The sequence below is a fragment of the Eschrichtius robustus genome, chromosome 3 (genome assembly GCF_028021215.1).
Source record: "Eschrichtius robustus isolate mEscRob2 chromosome 3, mEscRob2.pri, whole genome shotgun sequence".
NCBI classification, from domain to species: Eukaryota; Metazoa; Chordata; class Mammalia; order Artiodactyla; family Eschrichtiidae; genus Eschrichtius; species Eschrichtius robustus.
The window spans coordinates 52,378,583-52,404,360 of record NC_090826.1 but is presented as its reverse complement, the minus strand read 5'-3'; the positions used below and the strand labels follow the sequence as shown (position 1 = coordinate 52,404,360).

General features: G+C 40.7%; 1 protein-coding gene across 3 annotated transcripts in view; it reads right to left on the bottom strand.

Annotated features, from left to right (window-relative positions):
- NFIA (nuclear factor I A) overlaps window positions 1–15,825 on the bottom strand; it is a 372,641-nt gene extending 356,816 nt beyond the window's left edge. For all 3 annotated transcript variants that reach the window (XM_068539995.1, XM_068539996.1, XM_068539994.1), the window contains exons 1-2: window positions 15,456–15,825; window positions 9,440–9,971 (exon numbers count right to left, since the gene is read on the bottom strand). In XM_068539995.1, coding sequence (XP_068396096.1) covers window positions 9,440–9,971; window positions 15,456–15,482 — 559 coding nt within the window. In that variant the 5' untranslated portion in view covers window positions 15,483–15,825. The remainder of the gene's footprint in view (window positions 1–9,439; window positions 9,972–15,455) is intronic.
- Between the last annotated feature and the right edge of the window lie 9,953 nt (window positions 15,826–25,778).

The window sequence follows — 25,778 nt, the reverse complement described above, 5'->3', positions numbered from 1 at the left end:
TAATAAAAATTCATTTGAATCTTCTTAAAAACCACTGTAATCCCTGATTGGGTCAGGAGGGTAAGGGACTTCTAAGAGTACATTTAAAAGAAAAAAGAATTCTTAATAAAAGTCCTTGCCACATATTAAGAGGCCATACAATAAAAGTATTGCAATGACTATCTTTCCCTGACAGGAACATACAACAATAGTTATGCTGTTGAACAGCATCAAGTTACAAAGACTTCATTCTCAGAAGTTACTTGAAACTACTCTCCCAAAGAGAACCTCCACCATTTAAAAGAAGGGGAGAAAAAGCCAACTAAATGAATCGATCAGAAACTTTAGTAACTCAGTAATTTTTGTATAAAAGGCACCCATGCAAAAATCGTGCCACAGTCCTACAGAGATGCAGACTAGCTTTTGCCAAATTCTTATCCAGAATCCTTACTTCATCTTAAATGTTTATAACCCAACTTATCTTTAACTTCCAATTACTTGATGCTAAAAATATATTCTCAGGTATACACTGTTTTCCATCAACACTTTTTATATCTAATATTATTTATGAATTATACTCAGCATAAAAGATGACTACGATTTTCATTGTTAATCTGCTATTATATCTGAGCCCATACAGCTCTGAATAGTATGCTACGAAGGTTTACATGCAGATGCACGGTATCTTAATTACTTATTCTACAGTAAGCTCTGTAAGCATCTCCATTCCTCATTCATTTGGAATGTTTAAAAATGCCACAAGAAGGGCTTGATGTCATCTTAACACTGAAATCCATCTGTCTATGGCCCTCTTTTGACTTGATTCCTTCTGCAGCCAAAATTTTCACAAAAGTTGATGAGAATTTGTCAACCTAAGGACTTGTAATGTCAGCTCCTTTGAAAGGCAATGGAATATTTGAAAGTGGCAATGATGGGATCCCGTACATACAATATTCACTTTATGTGGGACCTTAAACTTAAATAACTAATCCCTTTAAAATTAAAATACATAGAATTCTAAACGCTTCCAACAGAGGAAGAGGAAAGAGGAAGGCACATAACACAGAAGAGACAGTTCTGAGTTTCCCATATTAAGTAATATGTCCCTAATTTTAAAAATCCAATTAAAATTGATATTGTAGCACCACAGTTCCTATTATCCACTGACAAATACCTTTCCCTACCAAAAATTACCCCTCGGGTAAAGCTATATGACTCACCACAGATACATCTTCCCCCAACAGCGTGAACATGTTGCATTAGCCAATCACGGGCTGGCAAAATTACAAAAGGAAATAAAATCACCCAAACCATAGCAACAAAGACAACAGCCTGACAATGGCAGATGCTACACAGACATATGTACAAGTTGTTAAATCTTATTCATTTTTAAAATATGTTTTATTGCTACTTTTATTTCATCTGGCTTTTATAACCCATAGAATATTTCAAAAATAGCCATTAAAATATTTACATCAATATATATGCTCTGAAAATTGTTTCTGTTTGGAAACTCATAAGCTATTGGGACCACCAGAAACACTCATCAGACACATCAAAGGTAGGCAGTATGGAACCTGATGGAGAGGACAATGGGGTGTGAGTCCTATTTTATTTTTATTGCAATCCTCTTTTGTTTCCAATTTAATCACTTTTATCACACACCTCAGTTTTCCCTTTCTGGGGTGACTGACACTCCACACACTAACTTTTAGATTTATTAGCATTTCTAAAAAAAAGAAACTTAAAAAGAAAGTCACATTTCTATTTTATTCGATATAAGTTCAGTTCAGCAGCTTTTTAAAAAAATAAACACTAGAAGAATTCATATATAAAATGAATAGATGTAGTATGTTATAATTATAATCTTTTTTTCTATTTACAGTTATAAAATTCATGTTGAGTGAGGCTTTGAACTTTTGCACTGAAGTCATTAAGAACTAATCTTGCCGAAGTTTAAAGAAGTGAAAATAAGGGCATTAAATAAATCCATCAATAAATCAGTCAGTCATTTAAGGGCATTAAAATGAAACTTTTCCCTATTTTCAATTTTCTTCCTTTATCTTTTAAGTTAAAAAACAATATTTTAACTAATAAAATTCCATTTTTGCTTTCTTTTAAATAATTACAGACAGCCATAATCACGGGAACTTTTGGAAACAAAGTAAATTTAAAACTTTTAAATCTAATCATCAAAGGACGTTAGAAATACATATCTCTTGGGCGTATTTTAAAATGCATAAAAATTGACCTAGTAAAATATTACATGCAATTCTGATTTTTAAAATAATGCTTGCTTTAATTCTCAATGGCTTACCAAAGCATCTAGAACCAATTCATCTAACTTCATCTGACAAAAAAAAAATTCTTAAACCTGTGTTATAATGCTTCTATTCACTAAACTTCTACATTCTAAAAACAAGAAAGAACAAGTCATTCCAGATTTTTGACCCCAACACTAACAAGCATGAGACCGTTTCTCCCTCTTCTAACCAAGTGTGGCTTCATTCTGCGGCTAAAACCAAACTCCACAGTAAAATATCTCCGTGGGAAAGGTTTGGATTTTGACTTTTTATTTCCCCTTTGACTCAAGGTGGGTGTGTGATACCATTTAAGTGACATCCAACGCCAGACAACAGGATATAAAGAGGGATATAGAATGGATCTGAATTTTGTTTTTAAAAGCATAGGATATGGAATCAGGAGGCCTGGGTTTAATCTTGCTCTGCACAAATCCCTTGGCACCTCTGAGACTTGATTTTCACCTGTCCAAATGGACAGTGCATTACTTATTTACAATACTCCTGTGAAGTTAAAGAAAAAAATAAAAGAAAGCTACAATGTATGGCAAAGCTTAGGACTGTACTTGCTGCAAAACAGACACTCAATAAAAGTTACTTGTCTGGCTGCCTGCCTTCCTTCCTTCCTTTCTTCCATCCATCTCCTTCTCTCTACTCTCAATCGATTTAGGTCCAAAATTTACCACTAGGAAAATATGTGTAAGACATGAAGACAAAGAGTTTTAAGACAAAGAGTTTAAAGTTCTCAAAAAACATTAAAGCTATTCCACTTCAAACTCCAGTTATTATGATCATCCTGATCATTTCTGAGATTGAGATTAGCAATATATCACAGAACAACACTCGCCAAAATACATAACACAAATGAACTTATTTCTCTCAATCTCATCTCATTTAGTGTCTCTTACAAACAGAAAAGCAAAAACATCCTCTGCTACAAAGCAGCAGCAATTTGTCATTTGTGGACTTATTCCTTTGGCTCATAAGCCATGTTTATTTCACTAAAATATTAATAAGAAGACTAATTCCATTAGATAAAATATACTTTTACCCTGTGGAATTATCATAGCAAAACATGAAGCACTGTTTTCTAATATTTTAGGAAATGCCTAGGGAAAAAGCCATTTCTATCTTAGCAGCAGCTAGAAAATTCTGGTAAGTTCAGGGACACCAAAGTTTGGATCAGTCATTTCTATCCTACATTATCTTTCTTGTCTCCTTGGCGGGAGACAGCTAAAATGTTGACAGCACTGTAGGTTACCCCTTAAAAAGCGAAATGGTAATAATAATGAGTATCTCAATAGCCCCTTTTCCAAGTTTATGCATGCCACAGTGTCCCTAACTAGACCCCTAAACGCTACAAAGAATTTTTGCAAAACTTTTCTTTCTAACAATCTGAATAGAAACTCCAAAAGCCCCCAATAGGTCTCTTAGTCTGAAGCATGTTATGCAAAAATGATGGTGAGATGGATTATAAAATTCTCCACTAGATATCTTGCTGCTTGGGATCCTTTTACAGTCATTACTTAAACCAAAACACTTTTTAGAGCATCTCCATTTGCAATTAAGTTCACGGTTTTATGTTTCTCTTAACAAAGCATGCCAGTTTATTCATTCTCTTCCTCCTCCACCTGACTTCTTCCTTCCCCTGACATCACCTTCCAAGGATTTACAATTTATAATATATTTAAAAGCAAGATCTAACCTCTAAATGACCATGGGGAAATAATTGCTGAAATGACAACAAACTGGTGTTTAGCACATTCAATGAATGCAATCTGTATTTTATGTTTTTTCTTCTATTCTAACCTCAAAATTGTTTTCAATAATCTATATTAACATTTGTGAGCAATTAGAATTGTTGCTGCTTCTGTGCAAGTTTTAAAAAACCGACAGGCTGTTCTGCATCCTCTGGAAGCAGCTTGAGGCCTTAACCAAGTAAAACAACCAGTCCTACTGTGTATAGCAGTGACCACAACAAAGGCTGTGGTTTCTCCCACACTAGCCCTAAATAGGTTCAAATTAATGCTATCCATCACTGGGTGGAAAAGCAGACAAGGCAAATCCAAGCCAGCAGCATTGGGAAATTTCTTACCAACGCTCAAACCTCTGAGCCATAAATGAGCTGACCTCCCTTCTACTCAAGAACACCCTTTCTCCCTATACCTCTACACTCTCTACCCTTCAACTTCCATCTTCCTCACTACATTCTAGATAGAGGATACTGTTACTACGTTCTAAATAGAGGATACTGTTACAATCTTCAAGTTATGCAGAAAATACTCAAGGATATAAAAGCCATATTTAATCTCAAGTTTGTTGATTGTTTGTGCTATCTCCCTTAAAGAATTAAAAGATAAATAGAAAGATAAATGACATCTTATAAAACTGTGTGCATATACCAATAAGTTACAGTAGATCAATCAGCCACAAAATCCACCTTTAGTTTAAGGTTAGAGTTTGAGATAGGGTGGTACTTACTGTCTTCATTAAATATCACTGTATATTAATCTTACCCCTTCTTTTTCCAAATATGGTTTATTATTATAAATCACAGAAACTAACTACATAACTTTCTACTAAGGAGTTTACTAAGGTAATGAAGAAGTTTAATTCAATAATGCATAGTCTTAGATTTGAGTGTAAACACATACAAACAAACCCTGTTAACAGAATATATTGAATATATTTTAGATATACAATCCTGCCACAAACTAACATGGCAAGTTACCTAAAACTTTAAAAATTATCATAATTAATTTGGCATAAAACTATAAACTGTAACAATTTAACATTATCAATTTAAATTTTTTTTCAATTATTATTCTGTATGCACTGATAACCTTACACAGATAGTCACACTGTATTTAAGGTACCAGCTTTTTAAAAAAAGAAATCATTCCCCCTACTCGAACCCGCACTCTGTGTGCAGCCTGGATGTGCACACACATGCACACGAAGCGCACACACGTTCCTACACAGACACTCCTAATCTTACACCTGCTCTGAAGCAGCAGGAAGTGAATTCTCAATCTGTCAACATGACCATCTGGTCTATCTGCATATCACGGCTTTCTCTATTACTATATGAAGGAATGGCAATCACGAAGCCAAAATACAACTAGAATGCACCTGAATGGGAGTCTCTCTCTCTTTGCTGAAATGGAATAACACGTGGCCTATCAGAGCAGAACTAGCAGTAATGTAAATAATCTGAAATGAGTGTTCAGGACAGCATAATTAAGTGAACAATATGGTACAGGTAATGTGGTCATCAGTAACACTGCCGTCAGGTTTCCAGGACCGGCACCAGGCTTCGCAGACACCGCAACTCTTTCAGTAAGCGACGGGACCTTTACTATTCCTGCCGAGCAAAACTAAGTAAAGGTAGTAAAGGGAGACCATGGAAGCAATCCATAGCTATTAAACTAAAACACTACTGTGCAAACACGTTCACTTTCTACCCTGAAACTAACAAGTACTCCTGCTACCATTAGGACAAGTTCAATTCGCTCCGTCCCTGGCTAATTAGCAATTACAGCAACTACCTGACAAATTCTGGTCATGTATTAGTCTTTCAGAGTGAATTTTAAGGTAACTAAAAATATTTCCAATCTTAAAAAATTCCTCATCTGCAAAAAGTGAAGATGCTTATTGTGATTTCGCTTTGGGGCCTAATGCCACTCAAAAATCAGCAAAGGCCTTCGTTGAATTAAACATAATTCTATTTGTTTAATTTTAGTTTTTAAACATCTCCACACAGCTACCTCAGCTTTCATTCTACCCGCAGCAGGTAATAACTATAAAAAGTCACTTTATGGCCTAGATACAGCAACCTACCTCTATCCAAGAGATGAGTCCTTAAAAAGTCTAACCTCTTACAAAATTTAACTAACTCAACTGAGAATCTTTCTAGAATCTGATTACATTACCAGAAGTTATACAGAAGCAGTTTAAAAAAAAAAAAAAACTCTCCAGAAAGTTCTCGGTTGAGTGCCTACTAATGAACAAAGGTTAACTTTATCTAAAAGGTCAAATGCCTGGTGGCTAAGGTTATGACCTGAACAACTTAAATTGTGACCTTGCCACGTGCCGGGTATATTGTAGATCCTGATACAGATCATCTGGTAAAGACTGGTCATAAATTAGCTTTACTGTTACACGCCCACAAAGAACACCATTTACCACAATACCATAATATCTCAAAGTTGTCATATGATACATGGGAAGAACGACTCAAAGAGAGACCGAATTAAAGGCATAAAATGGTTTTACTCTTCTATACTTTTAATGAGATGAAATTCTCAGGCTTATGGAATCACTCCGATTCCATTACACTTGTTACTGGTTATCAGCCACAAAACTCACACAGTTCTAATGCTCCTGGATTTAGAGGAGAAGAAAAAGGAATGCAGTTTATGTATTGTATTTTAGCGTCTCAATAAGTCTTAGAAAAATCACCTCCGCTTTTAAAAAACAATTGATTCTGCAGTAGCTTCCAGTATTTACACGTGCGTTCTAAGATTTCAACTTCCTTCCCAAGAAGAGGTCGAGGCATGAAGCAATAATTATTATATGCATTTTTAGAAAGAAAAAAAAGGATCTTCCTGTGGCCATCAAGGGGGGAAAATGGCATTTTGGAAGAAAAAAAAAATACATGTAAAAGAAAGAGAGGGGAAAAAAAGACTATAGGTGAAAAGGCCACAATGGTTTTGGCATGTTTCTTGAAGCACATTTCAGAGTCTCTGCCTCCTGCCAATACTGGCAAGTTCTCAAAACTTTTAAGGAGGTAAAAACATTGTTTAGTGTTTACAGATCTTCAGCATTATAACAGATGCTTGTCAAATCAGTTGTACGTGAGTTGACCGATCTACCTCCTATTTGTATTGGCAGCTTCCCTCCCACAGATAGCAGGTCTCTCAATCTCTTAAATCACATGTGAGATATTTTCAGACAAAAGGCCCTGAGCATCCCTCAGACCCACCCTGGTGCGCACAGAGGCGCCACGGCTGCGCAGGGAGAGCCAATGGCCTGTAACTTGGCCAGCGTTCAGGCGACCGAGGGATTCTGGGAGGCGCAGGAAAACCGAACCGAAAGGTAGTCTGATCCACAGTGCTGGCAATAAATCTTTCATAAGCAGTGAGGATGCTAACTTTCCTGGGCAACTGTCTACCTGCCGTTTTACCAACATCACCCTTCAGGTCACTGAAACCGCCAGCAACTATGACGGCTCAAGGGATCTGGAGCCACAGCACAGGCACAAACCGTCAACGGCGGCGAGAGAGAATCCAACGTGAAACGGCGAGAGCGAGGGAGGCTGTGTCTCTGTGCATCTAAGGGAAACGTTCACGTCTAAAAATCAGAAGGGATGCCTGCTCCCACCAATAAACGCGTAACAGGTATTTCGCTTTGATGTTACCTTGTAAGGAAGCACCGACCACGATGGGCATCACCCACTGACACCTGCAATTTCTCATACTGGTCCGTCAGAGCATTTATTATAAGTTATTTACTTCTCCAAATATCAAAGAGATGAAAACACAAGATTTTTTAGAGAGTGCTCCCCCCCCCAAAGCATAGAATACCCACAACTCTTTTTGCACCTCGTCCTAGTAGATTCTCCCCTTATGTGTGCAAATAAATTTTTAAAAAATTTTAACTCTGCTTTTTCAATGGACAAAATAAAGTAACAACAATAGGGTTAACAGGGAGTTAAGAAAGGGCCACTTGTTCCTGTGTAGAGGTCGTTTGATAGGTGCGACCTTTTCCTTTTCGCTACCCAGAACTGCCTAAAGCAACGGGCACTTCTTATAATTAAGTATACATTTTCAAAAACCCAAATATTTGAAACACTTACAGATCACATCCTCTAAAACACTCATTTATCCCCTGCCAACAGAATGCAAATGATGATGTGACATGCTTGCAAAGTAAATTTCTCCAGTTTCTTATGTAAGGACGGATGGATAACAAAAGTTCTCTTTCTAAAACATATATTGAGAAAAATAATACAGAATAGGATACCAGATGACTCCTAAGAGCTCATATTTTTAGAATTGAAAATGTTTTGCAAAACAATGGAGTATCACTTTTACAGGTAACATCTTCTCTGTCCTTTATGGAAAAAAATACATGAACCCCAAAACAACCTACTGGTAGGATTCCACAACCTTCTTTCTTCCATCTGGCTCAAGTAACTGCCATGAAAGTAATCTAGCAAGACCGATATGTACATATAAAAAGTCAACAAGTCTCACAAGACCTGAGCTTTCACGTAACACAATGAGCCTTTTGTCTAAAACAAGATGAGAGGAACAAAGTAAAAATGCATTATTTTATCCAGTCCTCAATAGTTTTATCCTGAATGCTACTCTACATGCTGTAATATGCACAGGTAAAGCATGCCTTGAAAACAGCCTTGGGACAATAAAGAATTTTATTACAAATCAAGCAACTCACCAAATCAGTTATCAATATCTATTTCTCAATGTGTTCATGCACTATACAGGTTTGGTTACTTTCAAGATTAATCTTTCCATCAATTACTTAAATAATTGGTTTGTTTTTTCCTTTAGCTATTGTAAACAACACTAAGTACTCCTAATACAAAGCTACTAAGTTTGTACTCGCGTGATTTCTTTTTCCTTCATAAATGATCAGCGATTTGATAGCAATCTTACCTCCAACCTCTTCTTAATTAGCAGGGGGTTCAAGAGACCCCAGTAGATAAAAACACTCCCAGAAGAAAAGCAACTAAAAATATTGCCTCACTACCAAACTAAATGCTTTTTAACTAGATCCCTTGCCAGTTAAAATAGACTCTTCCTTACAAGGGTTTTTATGAGGCTTCTCTCACCCCTCATCAAAAAACGTGACTTAAACATATCCCATAACTGACTACCAACACCTCTGATAACACTACTTGACAAAAGAACTAAACTTAGCGAGAATGCTCTCCAAGCTATGCTTTTCCACCTGAATGAAGGTGGAACCTCAAACAATGGAGGGTCTGGCTACTCTGATGTTGGTCTACCTTGGACACCACACCGTCCGCGTGGACATGGCCGTAGGGAGCTCGGGAACGGCCCAGCACATACAGGGGTCATCAGGAAAAAAAGCACACGCGAGAAAGTGGACCGACTTTTCACCATTGCACTTACCTGCTGCATGCACAAAGTATGCCAAATATAAATCGAGTTCCTTAACAGAAACCCCTATGTGATGGGGCTGGACACAGAGCCCTGGATTAGAGCACTGCGGGGACTTTACAAGGCGCTCGCCATCAGTACTTTCAAGCGGAATACCTTTAAATAAAATCACCATAACAAGGTCCAACCTCCAGACTTTATCTGCCTGGCGGAGGCAGTCAATTCTTCGCATCTTGCCTTTCTGGTCTGGGTTGGAAAGAACACAACACGGAGGCTTTTTCCCTGTGACTGTAAGAACAAAATCCTCTCGGTACTCAGGTCGGATATCTTTCCGCAACTTGGCCAGAAGTCGAGATGCCCACTTCTGCTTGACCTCTGGTTTTTCACTTAGCAACTCATCCTTCACGGCTCTCTCTTCTTCTTTTGACATACGCTTTTCATGTTTTTTGAAGTATTTTCGTTTTCGGGCCTGCAGGTTGAACCATGTGTAGGCGAAGGCTCGGACGTGGGGCAGAAGTGCTTCGATGAAAGGATGAAATTCATCCTGAGGAAATGAATGAAGACAAAAATATAACTATAATGAAAACAAAAGGCAACAACGCTTCTTCAGATGTTCACCTTTTAAAAAAAATATCCTTATTTCACTTGAAATTTGATTCAAGCATTATGTTACCAAAATCGTACATGGGATCCCTCTGGGAAGTCCAAGAGGGGGGAAAAAAAAACCCATCGGTATCATGTCTCACAATCTCAAAGAAGAAAACCATTAAAAAGTAAAAAATGTTTTGTTATGTTCACGGAAGTGTACCAGGTTCTACTGTCGGGCCTAGGTCCCAGATTCTTTAGACAGTAAGTGAACTTTATCGAAATGTTTATAACAACATATAATCTTAACCCTATTTCAAGGAAGGCATATCTAATTTTGCTCCAGCCTTGACCTCACTACTTGTAGTACAGCCAGGGCTCGGCGGCCAGATTGGCAAATCCTAAACATTTAGATGCCAGTCAATGTTTATGGAAGTCTAGGAGCAAAAATCATCTCCACGATCAATGGAAACAAAGACTTTCCCCTCTAAAAGTAGACTCTGATGTAGACTCTGATCTGTTGCTTAGTCATTTTGGTAACATGTAATTCCTTTCTAAGTATTACAGTTACACACAATTTTTTTTAGTCAAAAACTTAGAAAAATTTGGCAGGTCCATATACAAAAGAAGAGATGGATTTGATATTCATCGGACTAAAATAAAAGATCTATGTTCAAGACATAATTGCTGATATTATAGAAATGAAACAAAACGGGGAAAAAAGGAAAAAAAAAACAAAGAAAAGCATACAAGCCAGATAGTAAACAGAATGCGTCACTGTGACAACACGGTTGCAACTAAACACATTCAATTTACTGATCTGATTGTGAAATACCTTCAGTAATAATCATTCCGAAAAAACAGAATACTCATTTAAATTTTGAAAATAATATTTCAGGCTTTTTCTCACAGGGTAACAAGGAACCTGGTATGTTCAATATTTACGAGACTCCCGGAAAACCCTCATGGTTGCCTCTTAAAATCCAAGTAATTTGAAAATAAAATTGAATTTAAAACATTTAAATTTTTCTTACTGTTTTATGGAAAATGCTTGCTTCTTTTACTTGACATTTTCTTAGGAAGTAAAAATATAAAATTAAAGAAAAATTAAACAGTAACTCCACAAAGCTTTCTGAGTACATCTAACTTTTGATTAACCAACCCACACTAATCTTACTAATCTTAACTTCTCTCCACCGCACAACCCTCCCCCCCAAAAGATAAATTATTTACTTTCAAATAAATGAGGATAAGAAAACCAAAGAGATATTTGATGACTTTTTTTAAAAGGGTGTAGGACAGTCAAATATAAAATGCATTCCTTTTTGGTTTGTAATATCCATCTAAATATATATTTTGGAGGCACAAGTAACTGTAATGTCCAAAATAGTATTACTATTAAAGCAATTATTAATTTTTAAACATTCAAATATAAACTGAGTGCTTAAAATTGGTGAAATACTGTAACAATCAAGCCTGTTAAAATATTGTAAGTTATAATCAATCACTTAAACACTACATATGACTGTTTATTTTTAAGTAAGGTTATATTAATATAATACACACTAAATCATTTCAATAATCGACATTTTTTTTCCCTCTCTCAACAAATTTCAGGCTCCGTATTTCAAGTTTAGGTTTGAGAAAACTGCTCTTTTTCAATAAATGAATCCAAAAGAGAAGTCAGCTTTCACAACACATGTGCATTCTTTAAGTGGAGAAAAAACAGAGAAAAATACAAGAATTCTATTATTCTTCCCCATATACCATTAGCACTTTAAAATTTCTGATGTTTGAGAATCTTTCCTATTGCCGTACTTTAGAAGAGAGAAATGGGGTGGGGGGAGCATTTTTCAAGTCACAGTTTATCTATAAGGTATACGCCAAACTGCAAAGCATTTAAACATTACTAAATTCTGAGCTCATCCTTGAAATGCTCTAAAATACATAAATTTGGAGTTTGAAACAGTCCTTCACATTGAATGATTTTCTTATATACACGAGACATGCTAGGGACCAAGGCTCTGTGGAATTATGCAAAGAACGCCCGGAGTCTACCTTAACTACAAAGTGAGCTTTCACCAAAATGAGGATTTCATTTTAAAGTCTCAGCCCCATTTTAAAATGCAAAGAATAACTTAGCTCCAAACAATTCATATTTAGGTCAAAACCTTGTCTTATTAAAGAGCTTTATTAATGATGATAAACATTTAAAATAAACCTTCTAATGTGACATTTAAGTGTTCGAAGATACTCCCAATATGCTTCTCAGAGAACTGCGAACTGCGTGCATTCGTGTTCAAAAGGATTTTGTTTACCTGCCAACCAACTGCCCATATATCTCATCATAAAAATCCTTAAATGAGGCCAACTATGTCAACTAATCATTAAGAATAATCTAAGTCCCCAGTTTTACATCAAAAGTATTTACAAGTTATTACTCCCCAAAGGTTTTAAGAATGTGCCAATAAAAGTGCACAATATTTTGTATGACTCTTACTCACATGCACAAGGAAAGTGCTAGTTATATTTCTCAATGCACAATTAGAAATATTCCAGAACATCAAAACTAAAGAATATCATTCACTTGCAGGAAATGCCCAGGCACAGAATAAATTAGTTTAAAAACAAAACAGTATGCCCTTATAAAGCATGTTGTTGCACATATCGCCATAAGCTATATAATATTTCAAAATATTCAAGAGAAAACAAAGAATATTTTACGTATGTACTCAGTGAGAAAGTTATGGGCCACCAATAAAAACAAACCTGAAAACCTGTTTCAAAAGTGGTAGGACTTTGAATCAGCATCTTCAACGTTCATCTGTTTGTAAGTAAGCCAAGTTTCGGAACCACGGAATGCTGATATTTTTGGAACTACTTCTTTCAAAGGTTCACCTATAAAATTTCTACTGTTAACCATTCTATGACCAGGTACATGATTTGGTTAAGATGTGCCCACATGGATTAAAATACGATATCTGGAATTTTCCTGATAAAGTTTTTAAAAATTGCACACGTATATGGATTTTATTCTTTCATTTAGAGTAATTTTTATCACTGTGCTTTACTGGACTTTCTTTAATTACCAATAAACTACCTAAGTTTTTCTTTTTAAAACTGGCTCTAAAGCTTTATAAATATTCCGGCAAGTTAAATAAATTGTGAATCAATTTCTAAAAGAAGAACTCATAAAATATATGGCCCTCATTCACTATTTAGTGTACATTTTCTTTAAAAACTGTTACACTAAGTAAGTGTTTCTCTTAGTGGTGTTTCCAGAAGAAGGCCTACTAAATGTCACTGCCAAATAGGTTTAAAAAAAAAAAAAACAAACAAAAAAAAACTTTCTTAATGTGATAATAGCTCATGAACCAAGAGAATCCAACTTTGTTAAATACCTGACTATGCCCTGGGCCTGCATGGGTACACAGGTATCCTCATATATGCACCATCCCAAAATACAAATTTATCTATTGAGAGCTCACTGGCGAAGACGCTAATGTGTCTGCTAAGGTCCTTCCCCACTAGGGCAGCACACTGGTATTATCTACCAGTTCTACGTGTTGCAAACTTTTGCCAGCTAGAACTTCAGCCTTTGAATCTCAGCATTTTCACTGTAGTCATAACTCATTCAAATTATCTTACACTTTGCATCTTATCCATATGCAATTGTGAACCTTGCCAAAACTGGTTGGAAAAGTTTCATTCCATACTTCCACGAGTTACTAAAATAGGAACTTTGGAAGTTTGTTAGGGAAAAATAAAAAAACTTTTACAATAACTAAAAGCAACTGCTATCCATTATTAATGCTAGGCCTAAATCCCAAACAGACCATTTCAACATAAAAGATGCATTTAAGAGTCTTCTGAGATCAAATAGCCAGTAGATGACTGTTAGATATTGCAATAAGAAGGCATGTCATGTGGGAAATAAATCCAGAAACTAGAGAGGAGAGAAGAAACTACGGATACTTTTTAGTCTTCCAGAAAGTATTCCGGTTAAACCGTTATCTCCTGCTAAATGAAAGCAAGAGGTGGTAGCAGGTTTTTGAAGGGAGTGGTGAATAAACATTTTATATGAAGCATACAAACTTCATCTAGGTGATTAATGGTCAGAGCGCAATGTACCAAAACAGTATGAAGGCTCACACTTTTCTTCAAAAAAATTTTAGCGCAAAATCACTTTAACTTCATGCCTTTTACTCAAAGAAAATAAATAATATATTCAAAAGGGACCAAACTTGGGGCCGTGAAGTAGCAATATTTTGCCTGGGGGTGGTGCAGACAAGGGAGGGATGGAAAAGGAGGGCATGGAAAGGAGAGGCGCTGGGGCGAGAGAGACCCACGCTCCGAGTTAGGTCGGAGGGAAAAGTTGCCCCCGTCCTGTGCGCGGGGCGGCCCGAGTCGCGCGGCAGCAGCGGGAGGCGGCGGCGGTGGCGGTGGCGGTGGTGGCGGCGGCGGCGGCGGCGGCGCGGGGGGGCGGGGGGGGGAGTCGTGTCCGGCCCGGCCGCCGCTCAGGCTCGCGGGCGGTAGCCCAACTCCGCCCGGCGCGCCCCGGCCCGCAGCTCGCGGCCTCCGTCGCTCGCCGACCCGCGCAGCGTGGGCTCGTCCCGGCACCGAAACTTTCGCTCGGGAAAGCGAGCGGGCGACTGGCGGCGAGGACGCAGGCTCCACCCGGCCGGCGCGGGGGGACGCGGGGCCACGCAGCTCCGCTCCGCCGAGACCCGGGACCGGCTCGCCGCCGCCCGCCCGTGCCCAAGGGGCGCTGTCCCGGCCGGGGCCCGGGGCCCCGGCCCGCGTCCCTCCCGCGGCCGGACCCCAAAGGCTGACAAACAATAAACAAAAGTAAGAGTTTGGGGAGGCTGCTGCGGCGCGGGCTCAGCGGGCGGGCAGCGGGCGCGGGGACCCGAGTTCTCCCGCAGCCAGGGGTGCAGCGGCCCCGAGAGTGCGGGGCGTGCTGGGGGCTCCGTCGGCGGCCCCCTCCCCGGGCGCCGCGTTAACTACAGAAACCGGCCTCGCGCCTGCAGAAACGCTGAGTCCAGATTTCAGCGTGTCATGGGCTGCAACCCCGCCGAAACACGTGCGGGGCGTCCGAAAACACCGCCGTTCCGCAGTCAATCGCCCCGATATTAATTAACGCATTAATAAGAGGGCGCCATTAGCCATGTGCCCACACAAATGGCCGTGCAAGAGGAATGCACCCGCATGGAAACAAAGTTACTTTCTTAAAGCTGTATTTCTCCACCACCCCCCCCCCTCCACGAGCATACGCGCGCGCACACACACACACACACAGAAACACGCGCAGACATGGGCACACCCCGAGACACATGTCCCGGGCCCTGCTGGAGCGGGGGTCCCCGGCACCCCCGGCCCGGCCCCAGGTCGGCCCCCGCCACTCCGACCCCCACAGCCCCTCCGCATCCAAACAGCTGCTTACCTGGGTGAGACAGAGCGGAGAATACATCACTGCCCGGCGGTGGGGTGTGCGTGTGCGTCTGGGTGTGCGGTTTGGAGGTGTGCGTGAGTGCGGGTGAGAAAGGAGAAAGAGGGAGAGAGGAGGAGAGAGAGAGAAGGGGGGAGGAAAAAAAATCAAGCCTGCTTCTTGCGTTCACATTTCCAACTCGGCTCAACTGCAGCCAGCCAGCGCTATTGCCGCTCCATGAGCTGAACTTTAACCCCGCCTAGAGTTTCCCTACACTCCACTATACATGTCTACTGTACGCGGGCGTTAAAGGCATAGCGCACCCTTTCCAGCTCCCGCGCCCGCCGGCCGGGTGCCCGCGAGCTGCCCGCGCGCCCGCCTCCGCCTCCGCTCTGCACCGCACCGCACGGCCGCCGCCCGCTCGCGCCGCCGCGGGGGGGTGGGGGGGCGGTGTGGGGGAGGGGGCGGCTGCGGCGCCGCGCGGCCAGCCGGGTCCCGAGCCTCCGCGGCCGCTCGCGCTCGCTCCTCTCTCGCTCCCTCGCTCGCTCCCTGGCTCGCTCGCTCGCTCGCTCGGCCCCCCCCCTCCGCCCCCCTAGTCCCCGCTCAGCGCATTACTGGGTAACGCAGTGAGGAGCAGTTACAGTCTGTACTCCCGGGCAGCTATAGGCTGCCACAGGATGTGCTTAAGCAAACAAAACTACTTTTCCTCGTTCCCATCCCCCAACCCCCGCCGCAGACCTTCGCGGACCTCGGTGGAGGACTTGGGCAACTTTGCCAGGTTGCCCTGCACCCCTCGGTTCGCTGCGTGGGCACGTAGAGAACCGCAGAGAAGGCGGGGAGGGGGGGCAAATTTGCATGTATGCAAATTTTTTTAAAAATCAGACCTCCTAGGTAACTTTTTTTCCCTTCTGAAATGCGGTACGGCTCAAAGCATTGTAGCCTCTCCAACGAAGCTTTTTGTGGGAATAGATCGTCGGCAGAGGTAATTATGCACAAAATCCTGCAAACTTTGTGCAGCTTCAGTCCTATGGCCTCCAGAAGCGGGGGTGGTGGGGGAAATTTTCACAAGGAAGATTCACCGGATTTGGGGGCTGGGGGGGGGGGGTGTCTGGAGAAAGGGAGGCGGAGATTAACTAGCATTCTCCCTCCCAGGACTGTGAAACTAGTGGGTTTGAACACAGACGCCATAGAAAAAGTTCTATCACGTTCAGAAACAACAGTGGTTTAGCTATGACATCTTTCTCTTTTTAGGAAGAAAAAAAAATGTGAAAGGGATGTCCCCTTAGGGAAGGGAGATATTCTGGTCCACAAACACGTGCCCAGAACTGGACACATGCTATCGTTACTGTCCCTGTTCCTGAGACACCTCTGGAAGGGTGCCTTTTAAGAATCCCCTCTTTTTCCCTCCCCCAGGTAATAGTTCTTAAAATGGAAAAGAGCTTCCTGCAATTATTTTAGGTTTGCTAAAGTATTGTTTTGGCAAAAAAGGGGGTGGTTTTTAGGGTTTGGCAAGTTGCCAATAAGCCTGCTTTTCCAGTTTTTTTAACCTCATATTTTCTCTCTAGGCTCTCTTCACTGATGGGAAAGAAAAAAAAAAAAAGTATACCTCCTTCCTACAAACCCCCATCCCATTTCTTCCTCCTCATCTCCCTCACTCTAGTTTCCAGCCTGCTGCATTTTCTAATCCTTCTCAAGATTCCAAAAGGAAAGACGACTGTATCACGTTGAAAGGCTCTGGCACACAGACAGGGGAATCTGCACCTTGGTAGAGGTTACACAGCTAGAGAGCCTCTGAAAAGAGGAAATTCCTGTAGGAATGCCCACTCAGCATGTGAGGGTGAGGTGACATGTTAAGGCCACTCTCATTCAGACTCTCCCCCACCCCACCCCCCTTTTAAAAGTAAGGAGCAAGAAATATGCTACTGGAGAAAACAAAGTTCTCTGAAATATTCTGCATCTTTCTAACGTGATTTTATGCTTGTTCTCTAGTTACTTTATTGCCAAAATAATTCCTGAATTCTCAAGAGACCATTTTCACACGCCCCCCGCTTCTAAATCTCCTTGGAAAACTCTCTGATTATTTATTAAGGGGTGAGGGGAAATAATGACTTAAACCTTTAATGAGAGAGACCCATCTTCCCAAACTACACAACTGCTTTTCCTTGGTTCCTCTTGGATATCAGTAGGGGAGAAACGTCCTAAAAGGCAAGCCGAATAGCAGAGACAACATCCCTGGCCACGAAAACCCTTGCTGGGATCTATAACTTCAACGCGCTCCAAGTTTCCTCGATAGAAGTTTCTGGCTGACGGTTCCAACATGTAACTGAGGCACAGTGAGAAGTTATTGTTCCGAGTGTGTACTCTTGGGAAGCTTTCTTCCAGAGCAGATTAAAATCTTTCTTTTGGTGTGTTAAAAGGTAGACTTCACATCTGCCTCTTCCCAAAACAGCAAAGACGCTGACTTTTAATTTAATCTCAAGAAAAAGGAAAACAATTTTTTAGAAAGGGCTGGCACGTCGCCCTGGTTTTAAAAAAAAGGGGGGGGGGAAAGTAATTTAATGCTGCTATTTCTACTTTGAAAACTTCTTTTGTTGCAGCAGTGGATGTGCCCGCGATTTCCAGCTTTCTGCGGTTAGCAATATTATCTTAAGTAACTTTTGGCGCCCTTCGTAAGACTTTTGGATATGGGACGATTGTTTGCGCCCTCTAGGCAAGGGCTGGCTCCAAGTTCAGCACCAAAGCCCTGCACATCCGCTCCTGCTTTCTCTCCTACCTCCGCCAGCTCCCGCTCCCTCCCCCGCGGGAGGTGGGGGGGTGGGCCGGCGGGGGAAACACTACAAAGCACAGTTCCAACTACAGCCTTTGGAAACAGGACTGCGAAAAATACAGTAGAAGAGTTACAGTTACAGAGAGGCTTCTGGTAACTTTCTCTCCAACAGGCATAAATTTAAACACACAAAGAAACAGATGTTCCTCAAAGGGCAGACTGGGGGTAGAAAACCTTTCCAACCCTCTCCCCTACGTCCCAAGTTGCAAAAGTAAATTCTTGTCCAGAGTTCACAGAGATACTAAGACCCTTGAAAGAGAACAGGGATGGAGGGCGAAGAGAAGAAAGAAAGGACAGTAGAGAGAACAGTATAGGAAACACAGGTGAAGTACAAAAACTAGTTTACTGCAATCATATAAGTGACCCATTGTTAGGAAGGATAAACCCCTTATTGGAAATAACCACTCCAGTCATTTATTTTGCAAGTGCTAGGCGGCTGCCTTGAAATGGGATTGTCTCTGCGCAAAGGAGGCTCCTGTCATGCTCTCTGCTATCCATATTCTCCCTGGCACAGAGCCCAGCCTTGCATTTGCTGTGTTTTATTTGCAGAAATGTTACCTTGCCAGTTTTAGTGAAATCCTCTTAGATATATAAATTATGTCAATAAGGTTTCACTTGTATGTACATCTCAAATACCTCTCATTTTGGAGGTTACTTAATAGGAAGATCTTATTAATATGATTTAGATTTTAATGTACAAAGCAATGAAGGTAAAATTGGGGTTCGTAAGTGACAACGCCATTTACTATAGTTCCTACCAAGACTAACTTTATTATTAGCGTCTTCCAACATTTTTCTTCTCTAGTTTTTTGACCTACAGTCACTTGTGTGCAGATTTTTCTTATATGCATATATTCCTAAATTGAATCATGTTGCTGAACTGAGCATCCAAGTGGATTCTTACATCAGATTTCCAGGCCAGATTTGATTAGAAGGCCTAAAGCCTTGGGAAATAGCTCAATGGGAATTTAAGCCAAAGATGGGAAAGAGCCTATATTATTTTCCATTCACTTCCCAACAGAATTAGGTGTCTACACAGCTCAGAGGGAAGGAAGAGATGGATATATTTTAGTCAGAGGCTGCCAGTTACTGTCTCCAAGACAAGCTACCACAGTTGGTTTCCACTGGATTGGTGTCAAAGACTTGTCCAAGAGGCCAGACTCCAGCTAAGAGTTAGCGAGTCAGCAATCTTCCACACACACCCTCCACAGGGGTTGTTGTGGTAACAAGAAGAAACGTGAACTTGGCCAGTCTCAAGATCCTATTCGCTACTGACCATATTTTTAAACAGAATTCAAGAAAAGTCAAGAACAACACTCTCTTTCTCCCCATCTTCCTTTCAAATGTATAAAACAGCTGTCAGTTCACCTGTGAAACAGTCTCTCTACCTTAAAACTGTTGTTTAGAGTTCAAGAGAGGCTTGCCTATTCCTTCAAAGTACCTGAAAAGCCAAAGCTTCTAAGATAATCAGAGTAAGATGTTTTGCAAGGCTAATTGTGCAATATATTACTTCCCAAAGCTCACTACAGTCCCAGTTTTCAAGCCACACATTTTTAAAAGTTGAACCTCACCTCACACAACCATTAACAACTTCCCTGAATTTACAAATAACAATTCATGCAAAGTTAAAGATATCTCTAGCAGAATTTTTTAAAACTTTTCCCAAAAGGCGATGAAGAAGGCATACAATTCACGCAAAACAAGACAGAACAAAACCCATGCTGTTTTGGTTTTTTTTTTTCTTAAACTCGAAAACTCTTTCCTATTGTGCTTGCTAAATCCGGAAGAGCTTGTAGCTTTGACAGCTTGAACCGCACCATCCCCTTCAGAGCCGCAGAGAACTTCAGATCTTCTCTGCCCGGCCCCCTCTGGCTGTTGCGAGCCATTGTACACCCAAGCTTGGATATGATTGGATAAAGCTCTTGTCAATCTCCCATGTTGTCCCATTGATTAGAGGATCGAATCGTCAATTACTCTCCGGGTCCAGACATTTCTTTTCGGGTTAGGTTGACTGCTGAGGCCAGACGTCTTTTTACAGTACAGAGCACGTACAGGATTTTTTTCCCCCTTTCTGGAACCGAGCAAGCGCTAGGAGGAAAAAAATCTGTCAAGCTAAGCAATTTTTTCAAATCTCGGGGAGAAAAAAAAAAAAGGAAACCCGGTCCCTGATGCACATAGCAAAAAAGAAAAAAAAAAAAAAAAGCCATCCACAAAGCTACATCTTTAAAACAAAACCATTACAATAGATATTTACCCAGCAGTCACTTCAATGCATATGCAAGCTAGAGAAATTTTAAAGTCTTAGCCATTAAACAAAATCATTCTACCATTATTGTTGTTTATAAAACACATATCGTATAAACGCAAAATAGAAAGTTTAAAGATGTACCACGTACCACTGCAATGTAAAAAGAGTACGTGAGAAACTTTAAAATGTTCAGACGAATTGCTTCATATGTTGTCCCCCTATTTTTTTTTTTTTTTTTTTGCATGAGAAAAGATATCTAAATAAACTTGGAACCGTTGGAAACCCGGAAGAGATTTTTTTTTAAGCTGTTGGCCAATTGCAGGCTTCTTGGAGATTTTTTTTTTTTTTTTTTTTTTTTTACTCCAAATCAGGAGGCTTTTGCAATTGCAACGCGCGCTCTCTGCCTCTCTCACTGTCTCTCTCTCCTCTTTTGAAAGCGATCCAACCCCGGCTGGCTGGTTCTCAGATTCTCTCTGGTTTTGCCTTGTGTGCTTTGGATTGTACGAGACTTTGCAGAAGTTGCCATCGATTCGCAGTCCCTCTCTCCCGTCCCTACTCCCTTGTTTATTTCCGCAATCGCTGCAATTTGCATAGTAACCACGCAAGAGGCGCCGGCGGCTGCCTGCGGAGGGGGCCGGGAGGGGGCAGGGAAAAGGCCTTGCCCCCTTCTCCCTTCCTCCTGTCGCTCTCCCCGCCAGTCTCCTCCTCCCCCACGGCGTGTGGCCAATAGGAGCCCCGGCATTTAGCGCAAGCTCCGGTCGGGACACCGTTCGGAAGAAAAGCCCCTGTGTTACTAGGCCCCGCTCGCAGGATGGTGTTCTTGGCGCAGTAGGAGTTCCCCCGCTTGCGGACCTGGCAGCCGGTACTAAGGAGATGTGAGGATGTAGTACCTTTGCCTGCGGTTGTGCGGGTTTTGCACGTTTTAATCAAGTCTGCACACCTGCTTTCTCGGTTTCTTTTTCCACAACCTCTCGTGAGTTATTAGGCTAGTTCATGATGGTTAGTGAGAGATTTAACCTTTATTTGCACTGGTGTAGACCAAGAGTTAAAGATCCTCTTTGGTTCATTAAATCAAGAGAGTGCAAAATGTCACAGAGAACTCGCAGTGAAATAAAGCTTCTGCTCCAGGTTCAGAAAGGAAAAAGCATTGACTCTGCTCTCTGCAGATGGCTGAACATAAAATTGTTAGGTGCCCTCCCTCAAGAATGAAGCTCTTCCTTTAAAGCAGGAGACGCAGTGAAATTCTAACTTAACTGCAATTGTCTGATTTGTCAATATCCTTACAAAATCTGGGTTTCACGAAGTTTAATGCACCCCTCTACCTCCCATCCCCCCAAAAGAAGAGCTGTAAGAATTTCGACATTTAAAGGAGGGGGGTTAAAACACAATTATTGGAATATTAAGTCCTTCATCTCACTGATTCATCTTATTAATCCAGACTCTTTAAGATCATGTAATCAGGATATCTCAATGTCAACCTTTCATGTGTTTATTTTAAACAATAAACTAGCCATTGATGCAGTGGTGGTGCGGGGAGAGTGTCCCTTTAATTGGAAAGCTTCACAACCGGGCTATTGCGTTTTTTTAAAATGTGTTTGCTTTATATCAGTTAAGTAGCTTAGGACGTTTTGCTGAATAACTGAGTTACGTGAAAATGTGTGCTTAGCTCACTTGATAAAAATTATCCAATAAGAAGTCAAGAGGAATAGGAAGCAACCTGGCAGTTGTCTGATTTTCTTAACTGTCCTTGGTGAAGGTACCTAATTAATTAATAACAGGACCTTGCACAGTTAAATTAGAGGTTAGAGAAACCTCCTATTTTATTTTGAACCACATTTTTGGCTGTAGGCTTGCACTTTACAACTAGCTAACTGATGCAGCATTACTGGGAGGTTTAGTACTGTGGCTGCCCTTGGTGTTAAGCAAGCTTGGCTGTTCTGGTCTGCCACTGATAGATTCAGATATTGCCTGGCTCTAGAAAGTCTGTGGCATTTTAATCCTGGCCTCCTCCACTGAGCATACATTTCCACTTGGCATACTACTTTCACCCTAGAAATACACTTGATGAGATGTAGTGGCTTAAGTAAAAAGAAAAAATAATTTTTTAAGTAACCAAAAAAGTTCTAAGCCTAGTTCAGCTGGTGCTAGGGCTGTGTGATCTTGAGATGGTTACATAACACCTGTAAAATAGGACATCGACCTATTGTGAGAATGGAGGTCTGTTTTGTCAAGAGCTGAGAGCCTTTGAAATGCACAAGAGGTATCACCTTGTATTGCATTGCTCTGTAGAGGCCATGGTCTGAATAATTCCCAATGCTAAGCAAGCCAGGCCTTGTCAGTAAGTGGTAACAGTGAGTTTTGTGTACAATGTCTGTAGTTCATTAACTTAGTCTAATGTGGTAGGTTAGTACAATTTCCAAAGTGACCTTTTATATCTCCATCTAGTTAACAACATAGTATAGGCTTTGGAGTCCAACTTAGGTGTTAATGTTGGTCCTACTATGTGACTCCAGGCAAATTATTTAACCTCTGTAAGCTTTAGATTCCTCATCTGAAAAATGGGACATATTCAGAACATTTGTAAATTACCTAGTACATTATGTGTGGTCAATATACGGTAGCTATAATAATAATATTATTACTGTTCAATATGTACCATGTTCTAGGTACATTGAATGTGCTAGCTGGGGATACAGAGAATAAGATATTATCCCTGCCTCTAAGAAGCTTTCAGTCCAATGGCAGAGACAAGACATAAAGGTAAATAACAATGTAATGTAATAAGTGCTACGTCCAACTTAGATATACATAAAGGGCAATGGGAACACAGATGACTGATTTTGCCTGGATGTACAGATAAAAAGCTAAAAAAAGGAAATGACATTTGTGTTGGGCCAAAAGTATGAATTTGTCACGTGAACAATCGAGGGGCAGGGCACTCCTGTCCAGGAAAGCACGGAGATGTTAGTGTATGCAATGGGCCAGAGAATGGGGATGGGTTCGATTGTGGCTCATTGCTCTAGCTACTATTAGCTTGTGTTACAGTAACTAGAGATGTAGTTAGAAAGGCAGACTGAGGCAAGATGGTGGAGAACCTTGCGAGCCATTTAAACTTTTGCTTGAGGGACCGGGGAGGCATGAAAGGTATTTAATCAAAAGATAGACAAGGTAAGATTTGCAAATTAGAAAGATCATACTAGCAATGGAGGCAAAGAGACCAGTTAGAAAAAGGTGAGAGAAGATAAAGTCTTGAACTATATAGCACAGCAGGAATGAATGAGCAAGAGAGAGAAAGGGAGGGAAGAGTAGAGGGTAGGAGAGAGGTGAGGAAGCACGGGAGACACGCCATTGACATTCACTTTAGGGACTTTGATCAACAGGGACAACTTAAGAGTGCAATTTTTCCAGACTCTCCCCAAAGTCCAAATATCCACCCGATGTATAATAAGACCTATTAGTGAAAGAGGCTCTCCTTACCCCACAAATTGCCACTTCTATATCCTTAAACCTACCAATATTAAATAATTTTAAAATAAAACAGTAACCATAATGATAGCTCACATAGCTTGACTGTTTACTCTCTATTATCTCTTCCCACACCCTGAATTTGTGTTCCAGTAACTTCAGCCCCACTGAAAATCAGCTGCACATCGAATAGGGTGATTTTGAGTCGTCACCCCCATTGAGAGCCTCATGTTTCCACATAGGCCTGCTTTATGCCTTGAAAATAGTAGGCTCTTCCAGGAATTCTGCTTTGTTGACCCAAATAAAAACTTAATCCTCTTGCAGGGCATTGATATGGAGACTAGAACATCAGAGTCTTACAGAATTAGAAACATAATTCAGAATTGCAATATTTTTCTCATAATAAATTTAAATTTCCAAACTAAGTTGAATGTTGAACACACAGATATATTTCACATTTTCTTGATTTGCTTGGTAAATCCTAGATCATCCAAAGTACTTTTTAGGCTAAGTAATCAACACTGGCGTTTAGAGATCTAACGTGGCAATATAAAGGATAAATACTAGAAGCAAATTTAAATGTAGGATTTGATGAGGCTTCCAAATAAGCAAGTTGTGGCAGACTATTGTCTCCCCTAAATCTGTTCTCTATTTTTGGAGACATAGATGAACAGTTTAGAGCCTATATTTCCCAGCCTTCCTTGCAGATAGGCATGACACATGATTAAGTTCTTCTCAATAGAATGGGAGCAGAATTTCTGGGTCCAAGCTCCATGTCACTTGTTTAAAAGAAATTAGTTGTCAATTTTTGGCCTAAGGACCGCAGTGAGGCTATGTTAGAGACTGAACTTCAGTGACAAAGACCAGGACAATGCCCTAGGAGACAAGAGAGCAGCAAGGTAGGAGAACCTGTGTCCCTAAACGACCTCATGGAGCAAAGCTGCTCCTCCAGCCTAGATCATATTTAAACCGTTGTGTTCTGAGGTCTCTGATATAGCAGCCTAGCCTCTACTATAACTAACAGTCAAGATTATAAAATAGTCTCATGATACCTTTGGATTTCTCTCTAAAATGTTATGGTTTTTCCCCAACTTGGTACAGATCACATTTGGTTTTATTATCACCCTCCTTTTCCAGACTCTCCTCCCGCCTCAATTCTCTCTGATACCCCCTCGTCCCATCCATGCTAAATGACTCACTTCTCTCATCGCTTTCTGAACACACCATACATGTTAATTCATCTCTTCCCTTGTTTGTGTGCTTTTTTTTTTTCTGTCCAGAAATCCCTAAAAAATGGGTTCCACTCATTTTTTTGTCGAGAACCAAATGCTACTTCCCAACTCCCCTGGCAGAATCCATCAGTCCCTCCTGCATGTTCGATAATGTCTTATACTCACCTCTAGGACAGCTCTCTACACATTGTATATAGTTATTTATTTGTCCATTTGTCTGCTAGACTATGAGCTCCTTGAAAGTGTGATGACTTCATTCATCCTTGTATAACTACAAGCAAAGTGCCATAGTAGATCCTCAATAAATGTTGGGCAAATTCACATGTGAATGAATAAATGAACAAATTGTTAGCTTTCCAGCCTTGTAGTCTGATGAAATACAGGGTCAGGAGTGTGGCTCATGCAAGATGTGGCATTATTACCAGGTGGAAATTTTAAGTAGCAAAATAGTAGGACATTGAGTTTGTCACAGGCCTTCCACATATGTTCTCACCTTTACCTTTCCTTCTGGATAGGTCAGCCATTGTCTTTCTCACCACACAATCGAGGAAACTAAGGCTCAGGAA